The sequence below is a fragment of the Bison bison genome, unplaced genomic scaffold, assembly GCF_000754665.1.
Source record: "Bison bison bison isolate TAMUID 2011002044 unplaced genomic scaffold, Bison_UMD1.0 scf7180017862979, whole genome shotgun sequence".
NCBI lineage: Eukaryota > Metazoa > Chordata > Mammalia > Artiodactyla > Bovidae > Bison > Bison bison.
Genome location: NW_011493551.1, coordinates 84,684 through 100,892, shown reverse-complemented (window position 1 = coordinate 100,892; position 16,209 = coordinate 84,684). Strand labels below are relative to the sequence as shown.

At 39.7% G+C, this 16,209-nt stretch overlaps 1 protein-coding gene across 1 annotated transcript in view; it reads left to right on the top strand.

Moving 5' to 3' along the window:
- Positions 1 to 16,209, top strand: part of LOC104983530 (cytochrome P450 2C31-like) — a 48,454-nt gene that overhangs the window by 4,888 nt on the left and 27,357 nt on the right. Inside the window, exons 2-4 of the mRNA XM_010832964.1 lie at positions 2,462 to 2,624; positions 4,393 to 4,542; positions 9,827 to 9,987. Of these exons, the coding sequence (XP_010831266.1) occupies positions 2,462 to 2,624; positions 4,393 to 4,542; positions 9,827 to 9,987 (474 nt within the window). The remainder of the gene's footprint in view (positions 1 to 2,461; positions 2,625 to 4,392; positions 4,543 to 9,826; positions 9,988 to 16,209) is intronic.

Here is a 16,209-nt window from a genome sequence, read left to right as displayed (position 1 = left end):
TTATCATATATGTGATTTTTAAATTATGTTGAAGTATGTTGCCTCTATACCTACCTTGTGGAGAATTTTTAATCTTAAATGGATATTGGATTTTATAAAAAAACTTTTCTACATCTATTGAACAATCATATGATTTTATTTTTCCATTTGTTAATGTGGGGTATAGCATTGATTAATTTGAGAATATTGAACCATACTTGCATCCCTGGGATTAATCTCACTTGTCCATGATGTATGACACCCAGACATGATTTTAGATGGTATACAGCTAAAGGTTGCCAGAAGGGAGTGAGATCAATGAGATCATTGTTGAAACTGTCAAAAGTAGGAATTCTCTGTCCATGTTGTGACCTATGTGTCCTTTATAGCATTTATTTTTGGTGAATTCTAGTGGCAATGAAATTGCTTTAATTTTTAAAAACTGCATATAGAGTGACAACCCCAAAATTTCCCGAAAGAATACATTGATTTGAAATCAAGGAAATAACCAAGTTTCAAGAGATTTCACAGTTTCTGTTGTATTTGCTCAATGAATGAATAACTGTTCAATAGCTCTTTAAATCTTGAAGGAATTATCTGAAATCTGACTTCTCTGGGAAAGGTAGTCATGAAAGCACTACCCCTGGAAGCTCCTCCTTCTGTGTATCAGACTCTGGTTTTGAAGAGATTGTGTCAGCACCCCAGCTCATACAGTTCTTAACTCACAGCCTTGGTCAAATTTTAAAAATCTCCCTGAGCTTTAATTTCTATTTTTTTAAAAGGTGAATAATAATTATTATGCACAAATATTAATACCTGAGCTTAACAAGTTGTTGAATGCCTACTTTCAGTCCCAGGTGTGTCAGATGCTGGGAATTTTCAAAGTGAAAGAAAGTGAAAATTTTAGTCACTCAGTCATGTCCGACTCTTTGCAACCCCATGGACTGTAGCCCACCAGCCAGGCTCCTCTGGCTATGGAATTCTCCAAGGAAGAATACTGGAGTGGGTAGGGTTGAACCCAGGTCTCCTACACTGCAGGCAGGTTCTTTAACTATTCAAGCAGTGAATTAAAACAAACAAAAAAAGGTCAGCAGTACAGAATTTACAGTCTAGATGGTAGGCATGTATTTATGAAACACTCATGCAAATAAGTGGATGATTACAAACCATGTAACAGGAGCACAGTAGAAAAAGGTGATGTAGTTTAAAAGATTACAGGTCGGAGGCACAGTCAGTAAGGGTTCTCTGTGGAAGTGAAATTGGAGCTGAGATCTGAAAAATAATTAGACATTAACTGGATAAAATACAGGTGAATATTTGTTCCATTTTTTTTTTTCAGTCTGGAGCAGACTTAGTTATTGGAATGTCTGAAAGAGGACCAATTTTTTTGTCACCCAGAGAGTAGGTAAAAGCTTGGTGTGAGATGAGATTAAGCAGGTAAGCAGGAACCAGAGTACGTAGATCTTACAGGGATTTTAAGAATATAGGTCTTTAGCATAAAAGCAATATGATGTTCTTTAACATATGCTTTGTGAAAAGGGGTCCTGTATGGAGAATGGATTATAAGGTAGCAAAAGAACTCAAATATTGGACAAGTTGAAAGAGTAAAAGTCTATATCATGTACTACACTAAATAAGCTGCTATGACAGAAAGACACAATAATGCAGTGACTTAAGGAAGACAGTTTATTTCTGCCTTCCACATAGAAGGCGTAGAGTTAAGTGCTGCTGGCCTGCCTCTCCTCCACCAGGTCTTTCAGAGAACCAGATCTTCTCAGTCTTGTAGTTTACCATCCTGTGCTCTAAGGCTGTTGTTCTTATTTGCAGCCACAGAGGGGTCATCTGCATGCTGTCGTTTCAACCTATGGATAGGAGGAGAAATGAAAGATGTCACCCATTTATGCCAGTGCAAAATTTGTGCACGTCCCTTCTGCTTATCTCACTTCATGAAAACTTACTTACATCATCACACTGGGAAGACGGAAAATGTCTGTGGCTACGTCCTTGTGTATTTTGAAAGCTTAGAGGTCTCTGGTGCTAAAGATGTGAAGAATGGATGATGAGGGGATGATTATTAGTCTGCATGTGTGAGAGATGGAGGACCTTCCTTTAAACAGAGGAAACGTCATTTATTGCCACTATAAGAAGGGAGGAGCAATTATAGGTTTAGCAGAAAAAAGTTTAATAGAATAATACTAATAAAATTCATACTATGGCCTTTGTCACATAGTAGGAGCTGAATAAAGAATAACTATTGATGGTGATGATAATAATAACAGCATTCCTAATAATATAATGATAATTACCATGGTAGTAAAGTGATGTCATATTAAATTACTAGTTCTAGAAATTGAAATCTTTTATAATGGATGAATCTTAAGAAGATTAAAAATATTTCCCACATTATCTACATTTTCCTATATTATCTACATTTTCAGTTTTGAAGTGCTCACTGTTCTTACATCTCCTGTTCCTTTTCCAGCTAGCAGAAGATTATGGTCCTGTGTTCACTCTGTATTTTGGCATGAAGCCCACTGTGGTGTTGCATGGATATGAAGCAGTGAAGCAAGTCCTGATTGATCAGAGTGAGGAATTTTCTGGCAGAGGTAGTTTACCAGTGGCAGACAACATCAACCAGGGATTAGGTATGCTTCTACTTGAGAAGTGTGTGGGAATTGTAAGTTGGAAAGATTCAAATAAGCTAAGGAATTGAGAAATTATAGATAATAGAGAAGTTTATGAAAGCATCATCATTAAACAGTTTTCTATGGATCATTAATCCATATTTAAAATTATGAAGATGACACAGTCTGAATGAAACATTAAGTGCAGTGAAAGCAAATCTTCTAACCACTAATGTTCTATTAATAAATTACGGCAAGGTAAGAAAATGAGAAAGAGACAGAGAGAAAAAGAAGGAAGGAAAATGACAATGAATTATCCTATTTATTGAATATTTTGCTTTCTGGCCTGAGTCATGGTTGCTAAGAGACTAGTTTTGGAAGCCTGCATAATATATACATGGAACCAACAAAGGTTTGAAGTATGTACATTGCATTCAATTTTCTATTCTTGTTAGAATAAAAAAAGCACAACAATTTTTTTTAATCCAATAGAATGTAATACAAAGCATAAAGCACAAATACGCTCTGAAAAGAGGGTCATGGGGAAAGACAATAAATATAAATTAGAATATTAAAGAAAATCTTTTGAAATCAAATACTTGCTCTGTCTGTCATCTGTGTTTTAATAGCTAGACCTTAAACTGTCCCATCCTCTGTGGGTCACTGGTTTCTTACAAAAATAATGCCGAATAGGGTCAGTTCATCCTTTACATTGTTCTTTAAGGTCTTATTTGACAAGGTCCCTAAGAGCATTGTCTTTTCCTCTGACTTGTCCTTGGCTCTGGAAGTCTGACATTGAACTTTCTTGGTACAATGTGAAAAACAGACGACAGACAGTGCAAGTATTCGATTTCAAAAGATTTTCTTTAATATTCTAATTTACATTTATTGTGTTTCCACGTGACCCTCTTTTTAGAGCATTTTTGTGCTTTATGCTTTGTATTATAGACCTAGCCTAGCTGTGGGGTTGTCAGAAGGGGGTGGCAGGGACCCACAGGGTAGAACACGGGAAGACATCCATATTTTGTGGAAGAGATTAGCATATAGAGGGAAAATGTCAAAATGGGAAGAGCTATGGCCATGTCCCTTACTTGAGGAATAGACTTTCATGAGCTTCCTTTCAATACACAAGTACTGTTTATCCCTGTCTTAAGAATTAAGCGTCATCACCCACTTTCACCATGTGAACATAAAAGAAGTTACATCCCAGAAAAGGATCCTTCCTGACCATGCTGATACCTGATCTCAGCCCTCAGACCTGTGAGAAATAAATTTCTGTCATTTATAAACTATCAAAAAAAAAAAAAGGAATTGACTCTTTTGTTGTTTCTCCTACAGTTCATTTTCAATGCCCAAATCAATCCTGAAAACTTAACCTATAACTTGGACTCTATGGATTGTTAGCTGAGTCATCAAAGAGCAAGCATTTTGCCTCTGTGATTTTCAGCATCCTCATAAGTAAACGGGAGAGAAAACACTTGGTTCTTAGGGTTGTTCTGAATTTTGCAGGAGCTAATGGGTAAGGAAGAGTGTAAAACCAAGAGTCTTGAAAGTAAGATACAAGCTAGGTTAAGTGTAGTAATATGTAAAACCACGAGTCTTGAAAGTAAGATACAAGCTGGGTTAAGAGAGGAGGAGGCAGGTGATGAAGGGCCCGATAGGAATTCCTGAGGCTGTCACTCCTATATTTAATCCCTGCTTAGGTGTCCTTGTCATTTCCTCTTTAAAGACTCTCAGCTAGAATTTGTGGCAATGGATTATTCTCTGTTTTTGGTTTGTGTCCTGATAGGAATTATTTTCAGCAATGGAGAAATATGGAAGCAAACTCGGCGTTTCTCCCTCATGGTTTTGAGGAATATGGGGATGGGGAAGAGGACTATTGAACACAGAATTCAAGAGGAAGCCTTATGTTTGGTGGAAGCATTAAAAAAAACCAATGGTGGGTATTTCTTTATGTAATTAGCAGTAACTGCTTGGGCAGACCAAATGCTATTACAAGTAGACTACAGAGAGATAATGGCTCAAATCCAACAGAAGTTGACTTCCTGCTCAGATGACAGTGGCAGGAGGGGGAGTTGCTGGTATAATGGCCTTTTCAAGCAACTGGTTTCCAGGGCCTTTGATGCCTTCAGCACATGGTTGCCTTCCTGTGGCTCCCAGAGTTCATCTCTTTGAATGGTAGAGCGGGGATAGTAAAGAAGAAAGAAAAGAACAAATAATGTTTTTAACAGGTAAGATATGGCACTTGCACACAAAGTTCTTTCATATTCCCTGGGCTGTAACTCAGTCACAGGGCCACACCTAAATGTACAAGGAGCTGGGAAATGTGGTTAGCTGTGTGCTCAGGAAGAAGAGGAGAACATGGATTGGGGTAATCTGCAAGTAACTTGAAAGACTAAGTTCTCAGGTAACTTCTTGAGAAGCATTTCAAATATTTTGCAACATAAACATGTCATGTCATTATGCCATATAGCACCTTAAACTTGAACAGTCCTGTCTATCAGTGATATCTTAGTAAAACTGAAACAAAATTAGTGGTTCAGGTGTGGACTTTGCACCAAATCCTTCTCTGAGTAGGCCTGTATTACAGCTCCTCTGTGGGTGTGAAGGGAGGGAGCTTCAGCAGCACACATCTGCTCAGTGTACACGTGTGTGGATGCCCATGCAGGACAGGAAGAGGGGATAGGAGAGAAAGGGGTGAGTAGGAGACTTGACAGGGAAGGAGCAAGATGAGGATCTTAAGTCTGTGCTTTTGTAAACCACAGTATTTAAATTTGAAGAACATTATGAACTTATAATACTATATTCTAAAAGGTGCTAACCTTCAAGGTTTTTTTTACCAATGTTACATTATTCTCCAGATAGGTTTTGCCCCTCATTTTTTGTTGTTACTCATATAAATAATGCAATTATTACAAATATTTGCATGATTTGGGTTTCCTCTTTTGAGTAAGTTTCTCGAGATGGCAATAAAGTGTCAATGAACATCATTTGAACTTGGTCCATATTATCTAGGAATGGGTGGGAGATCTGGCAGACGAAGAACACCAGGCTCAGCCTGCATAGATTGTTCTCTATTCTTCTGTTCAAATTTAACATATTAAATAAATATTTTCACATGATTAATTTTTAAATGTTTATCATGAATATTGTTAACAAAACAGAATAGTAGTTCATTATTTTGGATGTACCATAATTTATTTTAGGCCAAATAGTTCGCTTTCAGTATTTTGTTGCTAATAATGTTAAATAATGCAATCTATATCAATCATTGAACATCCCTGATTATTTTCTAGAGTAAAATTTTGGAAATGCAATTAATAAATCAGTAAATATTGGGTTTTAGCATGTTGTTGTTGTTCAGTCACTAAGTGATACCTGACTGTTTGTGACCCCATGGACCACAGCACACCAGGCTTCAATGTTTTTCAATATCCCCCAGTGTTTTCTCAAATTCATGTACATTAATTTGGTGATGCCCTCTAACCATCTCATCCTCTGTCACACCCTTCTCCTCCTGCCCTCAATCTTTCCCAGCATCAGAGTTGGCTCTTACCATCAGGTGGCCAAAGAATTGGAGCTTCAGCTTCAGCATCAGTTTTCCAATGAATATGCAGGGTTGATTTCCTTTATGATTGACTTGTTTGATCTCCTTGCTATCCAAGGGACTCTCAAGAGTCTTTTCCAGGACCACAATTGGAAAGCATCAATTCTTTGGCACTTAGCCTTCTTTATGATCCAACTCTCATATCCACGCATGACTACTGGAAAAACCATAGCTTTGACTAGATGGATCTTTGTCAGCAAACTGATGTCTCTACTTTTTAATATGTTATCTAGGTTTGTCATAGCTTTTATTTCAAGGAGCAAGTATCTTTTAAACAGTTTATTATTAACTGATTCAATTTTCCCATAGTGAGTATGACCTTCTCTCAGCTTCCTTGCCTATGACCTCCCAGACTCTGCTCAAATCCACCTAACTATGGAGACCTCATCCTCTTGGGGTAGCCCAGCTTGTCACTGGTTAACTAACTGTTGTCAGTTTATTTCACATGTTGAGCAGAACCTTTTTTCTCATAATCTCTACTTTTTGATCCCTACTAAGTTTTTCTATTCTGTAGTAAAGTGTTGTTGTAGTAGTCACCAGGCAGAGGCAGGATGGATTTCCCACTGAAAATTTAGTATAACTGTTGAGGTTGGTAGTGATACACACATTTCAATAGGATATGAAAAATTCTGTTACTCACATAATGAGGCTTTTGGGGTAGGGCACAGTGCTAGAAAACCAACCGAAAAATGCCTGGAGAAAGCTTGAAAAGGACACCAGCTTGGAATTTTTATGGTGGTTAGGGGGTGGAGTAGGGGGGTGGAGATCCAATGTATGTGTGGTTTAAACTTCCTGCTTGTGCCAAAGAAGCACTCACATCAGCTAGTCCAAGTGTGAGTAGAAGAAGAAAAATTAAGGCTTAAAAGATGCCAGGACTTCAAAAACAAAAAATGGTGTCATATTCTCTATTTTATATTGTTAACCTGTTTATAGTTCAGTTCAGATCAGTTGCTCAGTCGTGTCCGACTCTTTGCAACACAACGGACTGCAGCATGCCAGGCTCCCCTGTCCATCACCAATTCCCAGAGTCCACTCAAACTCACGTCCATTGAGTTGATGATCCCCTTCTCCTCCTGCCTTCAATCTTTCCCAGCATCAGTTGTCTTTTCAAATGAGTCAATTCTTCTCATCAGGTGGCCAAAGTATTGGAGTTTTAGCTTCAGTATCAGTCCTTCCAATGAATATTCAGGACTAATTTCCTTTAGGATGTACTGGTTGGATTTCCTTGCAGTCCAAGGGACTCTAAAGAGTCTCCTCCTACAACACAGTCAAAGGCATCAATTCTTCAGTGCTCAGCTTCCTTATAGTCCAACTCTCATATCTATACATGACTACTGGAAGAACTATAGATTTGACTAGATGGACATTTGTTGGCAAAGTAATGTCTCTGTTTTTTTATATATGTTGTCGAGGTTCGTCAAAGTTTTCTTCCAAGGAGCAAGTGTCTTTTAATTTCATGGCTGCAGTCACCATCTGCATTGATTTTGGAGCCCCTCAAAATAAAGTCTGTCACTGTTTCCATTGTTTCCCCATCTATATGTCATGAAGTGATTGGACCAGATGCCATCATCTTAGTTTTCTGAATGTTGAGGTTTAAGCCAGCGTTTTCACTCTCCTCTTTCACTTTCATCAAGGGGTTCTTTAATTCTTCTTTGCTTTCTGCCGTAAGTGTGGTGTCATCTGCATATCTGAGGTTATTTGATATTTCTCCCTGCAATTGACTTGTTGGAAAAGACTCTGATGCTGGGAGGGGTTGGGGGCAGGAGGACAAGGGGACGACAGAGGGTGACATGGATGGATGGCATCACCAACTGGATGGACATGAGTTTGAGTGATCTCCGGGAGTTGGTGATGGACAGGGAGGCCTGGCATGCTGCAATTCATGGGGTCACAAAGAATCGGACACAACTGAGTGACTGAACTGAACTGAACTATGCATATAAGTTAAATAAGCAGGGGGGCTATATACAGCCTTGATGTACTCCTTTACCGATTTGGAACTAGTCTGTTGTTCCATGTCCAGTTCTAAATGTTGCTTTTTGACCTGCCTACAGGTTTCTCAGGAGGCAGGTAAGGTGGTCTGGTAGTCCCATCTCTTGAAGAATTTTCCACAGTTTGTTATGATCCACACAGTTAAAGGCTTTGGTCTAGTCAATAAAGCAGAGGTAGATATTTTTCTGGAACTTTCTTGCTCTTTCTATGATCCAATGGATGTTGGCAATTTGATCTCTTGTTCCTCTGCCTTTCCTAAATCCAGCCTGAACATGTGGAAGTTCATGGTTCACATACTGTTGAAGCCTCGCTTGGAGAATATTGAGCATCACTTTGCAGCATATGAGATGAATGCCACTGTATGGTAGTTTGAACATTCTTTGGCATTGCCTTTTTTTGGGATCGGAATGAAAATTGAACTTTTCCAGTCCTGTGGCCTCTGCTGAGTTTCCAAACTTGCTGGCATATTGAGTGTAGCACATTCACAGCATCATCTTTTAGGATTTGAAATTGCTTAACTGGAATTCCATCACTTCCACTAGCTTTGTTTATGGTGATGTTTCCTAAGGCCCACTTGACTTCACATTCCAGGATGTCTGGCTCTAGGTGGGTGACCACACCATCGTGGTTATCTGGGTCATTAAGATCTTTTTTGTGTAGTTCTTTGTATTCTTGCCACCTCTTCTTACTGTCTTCTGCTTTTGTTAGGTCCATACCGTTTCTGTCCTTTGCTGTGACCATCTTTGCATGAAACGTTCCCTTTGTATCTCTGCTTTTCTTGACGCGATCTCTAATCTTCAATCCCTCTCATTATTGTCTTCTCAGAGAAAAGCACACTCAACCTTTTTCAATGCATTTTGTAAAATGTGATTGCAATTCTCCTCAGTCTCCTTACCTTCTTATTATATTGGTCAGTTTCTTTTGGGTATTTTGAAGAATATCAACACCAAGAGCTAAATTTTATAATTTTAAATACATTTCAAAATGATCTCCTTCTTGTGTATTACCTTGTGGCTTTAATTGGAGAATGATATAAATAGAATAATTTGGAGAAATTTAATAAATAAATAACACTGGATTAGATAATTTTGCTTAGGGAAACACAATTGTATTTTGTTGTTGTTGTTCAGTTGCCAAGTAATGTCCGACTCTTCGCAACTCCATGGACTACTGCATGCCAGGCTTTTCTGTCCTTCATTACCTTCCAGAGTTTGCTCAAACTCATGTCAGCCCCTTCTCATTTTGCCCTCAGTCTTTCCCAGCATCACAGTCTTTTTCAATGAGTCAGCTCTTTGGATCAGATGGCCAAAATATTGGAGCTTCAGCTTTAGCACTAAAGAATATTCAGGGCTGATTTCCTTCAGGACTGACTGGCTTAATCTTGCTGTCCAAGGGACTCTCAGGAGTCTTCTTCAGCACCACAGTTCGAAAACATCAATTCTTTAGCACTCAGCCTTCTATATTGTCCAACTCTCTAGGCATGTTGAATTTGTAGTGATGATGGCAGGTTCAGGTTGTTCCAATAATAAAAACATCTTAGAAATCAACCTTTCTCCATTATTTTAAACAATAAACTTAAGATTTATTTGCAAATTATATTCCAACTTTCTTATATTGTTTTTAGGATGTCCATGTGATCCTACTTTCCTTCTGACCTATGCTCCCTGCAATGTGATCTGCTCCATTATATTCCGGAATCGTTTTGAATACAGTGATGAAAGTTTTCTGACCTTGGCAAAGTATATTCATGAAAATGCAACAATTTTTAGCACCCCCTGGATTGAGGTAAGGTCAAGGTTCTCTTTAAATAAGAAGTAACTTTCTATCTAAAGTGATTACAACATTTCTTTGTGCTACTGTTTGGTACCACTTAGTGAGTTATCATGGAGAAGGAAATGGCAACCCACTTCAATATTCTTGCATAGAGAATCCTGTGGCTGGAGGAGCCTGGTGGGCTGCTGTCCATAGGGTCGCACAGAGTCCGACACGACTGAAGCGACTTTGCATGCATTAGAGAAGGAAATGACAGCCCACTACAGTGTTCTTGCCTGAAGAATCCCAGGGATGGCGTAGCCTGGTGGGCTGCCATCCATGGGGTTGCACAGAGTCGGACATGACTGCAGTGACTTAGCAGCAGGAGCAGCATCGAGTTATCAAAGCAATTGAATCTGTTGAAATGAGTTTGTAAACAAAATATAAGAATAGTAATAAAAAATAGTGCAACAATTATAGCAAGTTTTTTTTTGAGAAATCTTTTTTCCTCTGATTTTTATGTGTTTAAATAAGATGTATATACATTGTATTTTTACTGTTAGTAAACTGTCAGAAAAAAAAACAATAACCTATGCTGTACTATAACCAACAACTAAAATTCCATGGATCATAATGTTATGATGTTTTCTACCTGAGAAGGACTCTAGAGAGCAAGTAGTCTATGGAACAGAAAGCTCACTGGAAATACTGAGCTTATTTTCAAAGTAACCTAACCAAAAGAAGAATGAGTTAGATATAAAAACTAGATTTCTTGATTCTCTATCCAGTTTGATACAAGATCAGATCAGATCAGTCGCTCAGTCGTGTCTGACTCTTTGCGACCCCATGAATCGCAGCACGCCAGGCCTCCCTGTCCATCACCAACTCCCGGAGTTCACTGAGAAGATAGCAGCTGAATAAATTTCTTCAGTACCTACCGAGGGTATTAAGTCATGAAGACACCGTTTAAAAAGGATTCTGTAAACTCTAGGACTGTGATGGCCAAATGAATAAGGGCAATGTGTACATTTCTGAAGATGTAAAATGCCTAAATAAAAGTAAGTTAGGTAATATAGGCATTTCCTTAGTCTTTATGGTATAGTTTCTTCATTTAAAAAATGGTATGGTGTGAACAGACTTAAAAGGAGTTATTGACAGTAATACAATAATACTAGGAGACATTAACACATCACTTACATCAATGGACAGAACAGTTCAGTCCAGTCACTTAGTTGTGTCTGAGTCTTTGCAGCCCCATGGACAGAACAGCCAAACTAAATTAGTAAGGAAACATTGGCCTTAATCAACATATTAGACATGATGGACTTGATAGATTTATATACAACATTCCGTCCAAATGCAGCAGAATACACATTCTTTTCAAGTACACATGAAACATTTTCCAAGATAGATCATATGATGTTACAAAACAAGTGTCAGTAAATTCAAGAAGGTGAAATTATATTGTGCATCTTTTTGACCACAGTGGTATGAAACTAGAAATCAATTACAAGGAAAAAAAAAAAAACTGGGAAAAACATAAACACATAGGAGATGAATATGTTGTTGAATATGTTGTTAGCTGAACTAAACAATAATGGGTCAAAGAGGAAGTAGAAATACCTTGAGAGAAATGAAAATGGAAACACAACATTCCAAAATCTATGTGACTCACAAAAGCAGTTCTAAGAGGGAAGCTTATAGTGAAACAGGTCTACCTTAGGAAACCAGAAAAATACCAAGTAAGCAATCTAACATTACACATAAAACTAGAAAAAGAGTGGGCACTCTCCATCCCCCTTCTGATGTCTATGTCAGAAGCTTTCTCTGTTCCTTTTCTTTCTTTAATAAAACTGCTACACAAAAGCTCTTGAGTGATCAAGAATGGTCTCTGGTCCCGAAGCTAAATCTTCTGAGATCACAAATCCGACACAGTTCACTGTAAGCTATCATCTTGGGGGCTCATCCGGGATTTTCAGGACAAGGTAAGAACACTCAAGAGCTCTAGCCTCTCTGCTTTCTCAGTATACACATTTTTTGCTTTACTTTACTAATGCTATGGTTTGCGTGTGTGAATGAATGACACACCCTGTACGAAGGAAGTGATGAGCCCTGCTCAGTGGTTTTGAGGTGCCTCATAATGACTGAAGGCAGCTCCCCAAAAGGGAGCCTTGTTAGGGGTTTATGCCGACCTGCCAATGCCAAGAGGCACTCAACATTCCTTCGAGGGGAGTGGCCATAAGTGGGCAAAGCATGTGGAGTGAACTTTCCTTTCTCGGTCAATTTTTTCTGGTCTCTTTGACCATTCCGTAACTGCCTGGGGAATTAGAACTACTAACCTAATCTGTTAAGAAAGCTGAGCGCTGAAGAATTAATGCTTTTGAATTGTGGTGTTGGAGAAGACTCTTGAGAGTCCTTTGGACTGCAAGGAGATCCAACCAGTCCATCCTAAAGGAGATCAGTCCTGGGTGTTCATTGGAAGGACTGATGCTGAAACTGAAACTCCAATACTTTGACCACCAGATGTGAAGAGCTGACTCATTTGAAAAGACCCTGATGCTGGGAAAGATTGAGGGCAGGAGGAGAAGGGGATGACAGAGGATGAGATGGTTGGATGGCATCACCGACTTGATGGACATGGGTTTGGGTGAACTCTGGGATTTGATGATGGACAGGGAGGCCTGGCATGCTGTGGCTCATGGGATTGCAAAGACTCGGACACGACTGAACCACTGAACTGATACTGAACCTAGTCTGTTGGATCATAGACTTTCAAGGGAATTGGGATTCATGCTGATACTATGCACTTTTACTTAAACCCCAAGTATGGAAGCGCCTAGCCTTGCTAGGAGGCAAAAGTTACAAGAGCTTGTTTGGGAGCGAGCAGGAGCTCTAGCTCCAGGAAAGTCTCTCAGGCTAAAGGTCATTCTCTTGACTGCCTGCCTCAGGGCCCAGAGTCCTAAAAGTGAGTTTTTGTCATGACTGTGCCTCTTATCTATGTGGATAAAAGCACTGCTGGTGACCATGAGGTTTTTGAGGACATCGGTTGGGAATTGTAGAATCTGTTTTGATTGGAAGTGCAATGGGCTTCTTTGGTAGTACTAGCTGTTAGCAGACCAGAGAAAGCTCTCCAATGGCTTCTGTCTCAATTCCATAGATATTCCTTTTGCGGAATCTGTGGAAAGGAACTGGAACGATTGGACCTAGTAGCTTGAGGACAAAAATCACTTTTTCGTCCCTGGCCAGCCCTCTACCACCTCTTTTGCTATCACATATACTGGCACAGTGACACTCAGAAGGGACATCTTGGTAGTTGCTTGTCTCTTTATGACTCACCACTTCTACTGCAGTCAGGACTGTATTTAGAAATGCACATGGCACACGTAAGATAGCTGCTTCCTCTAGTAGTCCTAGCTTGGGAAACATTCTGGGAAACTACTTGGGAAATCAAACAAAGGTTTTGGTGGTAAGAAACTAGAAATCAATCTGGTAAGCCATCAGGTCTACCCCTGGTGCATCTCCACCCCACCTTGGTGGTAGAACCGGGAGGGATGAGTAAGATGCCTGTGTCAGTAAGGGACAGACTAATTCTGACCAGGGAAGGAAAGCTTCATTGGAAAGTCTGTCTGCACACTCATTTAGAGTAGGGAGGGACGCCTCTGGTGGAAAGAAGCCATGGCCGTGGGTGCTGCTTTTTTCTCTCTTACAGATGGGAATTAACAGTTCCAGAACCATTCCTTTACAATGTTAAAAAACTTGGGACAAGTTTGATCTCCAGAGTTTAAAAAATACACGTCTGATCTTTTGTGATACTGAATGGCCACATTATCCTTTGGAAAATGGGGAACACTGGCCAGTTAAAGGGTCTCTCAATTATGATACCATTTTACAACTAGACAAGTTCTGTAGAAAACAAAGGAAATGGGTAGAAGTGGCAGATGTGTTGCTCTTTATCTCTCTGCAAGACATGCCAGACTTATGTACAAAGTGTGCAGATTTGGGTGTGAAGCCTTCAGCTGCCTCCTGTATCTGGGGCTGTATCTGGGGCTTACTTTGCCTCTGTATCTGGGGCTACCAACTGAACAGGCTGAGAATCAGGGTGCCCTCCCAGGAGGGGTTGCCTTAGTCTCAGTAGAAATTCAAACAGTCCCAACTGTGGTCGAGACTATTTAGAGGATCCAAAAAGTACATAGAAGGCTTTATGGGACTAACTTTACTTTATGACCTTACTTGGAGAGATGTAATGTATGTCTTGGGACAGACACTGACTCTTGATTCAAAAACTCGAGTTTTGGGGGAAGCTACTACTTTTGGAGATGAATGGCTTGAAGGCAAGGGGAAAGAGGGAACATGAAATAGCCCTCCTTCCTACTGGGAGCCAAGTGGTTCCAATAACAGAGCCAGATTGCTGGATGTATTCTTGAAGGACTCAAGTGAGCACAAGGACTTTATACTATGCTAAGACTGACATAGAACAGGGAGAGAAGAAAACTCCTGATAATTCCTAGATAGACTACAGAGGGCTCTCTGCAAGTTTGCTGATGTTGATCTTGAAATTACAGAGGGAAAAATGATCTTAAAAGGTAGTTTTCTCACTCAATCGACTCCAGATACCTGCTGTAAGTTACAAAAACAGGCGTTTGGACCAAATCAATCTTTAGAAAAACTGTTGCAGCTGTCTCAGACAGTATATTATGGTGGAGAATATGAGGAGGAAAATGAGACAAAAAAGAACCAGGCAAAAGACTAAAGCCCCAGCATGGCTGTTAGATCCACTCTGAAACAGCCTGAGGAAAAATGCCCAGAGGGACCCGGGTGAAAAGGGATGGACTTGTCATTACTGTGGAAATGAGGGGCATCTCAAGTGGGATTGGCCTGAGGCATCTAAGCTGTCCAGTCTGCAAAAGACCATACTGGAGAAGAGACTGCCTTCCGAGGTGTAGGCCCCATGGGTTGGACTCTCAAGACAATTGGGACTGAAGGTGCCCGGGGTTCCCCACACAAGCTCCCATCCTAATTACACCTGAGGAACCCCGGGTATTAATAACTGTGGGGGGCCAATCAGTCAATTTCTTTTGGACACTGGGGCAACTTTCTGTGTGCTCACTGAAGCCTCTGGTCCTCTTTCCTCCTAATCCACTACCGTAATGGGACTATCTGGATAAGCCAAACATTATCTCAGGTGTCCTTTAAACTACAACTAGAACTCTGTGCTATTTTCTCGAGTTTCTAATTGTGCCAGAATTTCCTTCACCCCTTCTGGGGAGGGATATAATGAACAAGGTCCAGGCCTCTGTCTTCATGAATATGGAGCCTGCTCTTCCTCTCCCATTAATTGAACAGAATATAAACCCTAAAGTGTGGGCTGATGGAAAAACTGAGGGTTGAACACAAAATGCTGTTCCTGTTGTTATCAACCTCAAAGACCCTCACCTATTTTCACATCAAAAGCAGTACCCACTAAAGCCCGAGGTTAAGGAAGAGTTAAAACACATCATTGAAGATTTAAAGGAACAGGGGCTATTAATTCCCTGTAATAGTCCATGCAACACTCCTTTTTTGGGTGTAAAAATGTCAAATGATAAATGGAGACTAATTCAAGATATACAAATAGTAAGTGCCTAATCTTTATACTTTATTGCCTGAAATTTCTAAATGAGCCAAACATGACTTTAAGATAATTGAGAGGATTTTTGGCATTACAGGCTACTGCCACATTTGGATTCCTGGTTATGGAGAACTTGCCTGGCCTTTATATAGACTTATAACTGAGACTCAGCAGGTCTAAACCGACAAGCTGGTTAGGCCCTCAGAGACTCAATAGGCTTTTAAGGCTCTTAAAACTGTTCTCTTGCACGCTCCTGCTTTGAGCTTGCCCACAAGATCAGAATTGAGTTTGTTTCTTAGTAAAAAAACAAAAAAAACCAAAAAAAAACAACTTATGGCCACATTCCTTAAGGGTAATTGCTGCTATTGACCTGCTAATGTCTATAGGTCATAAGTTGACTAATGGACAAAATCTTACTGTACTGACTTCTCACGATGTAAGTGAGATCTTAAAGATCTTTTCATTCTTCTCTTTCACTTTCATCAAGAGGCTCCTTAGTTCTTCTTTGCTTTCTGCCATCAGTGTCGTGTCATCTGCATATCTGAGATTATTGCTATTTCTCCAGGCAATCTTGATTCCAGCTTGTGCTTCATCCAGCCCAGAAACGCCCCATGATATACTCTGCATATAAGTTAAATAAGTAGGGT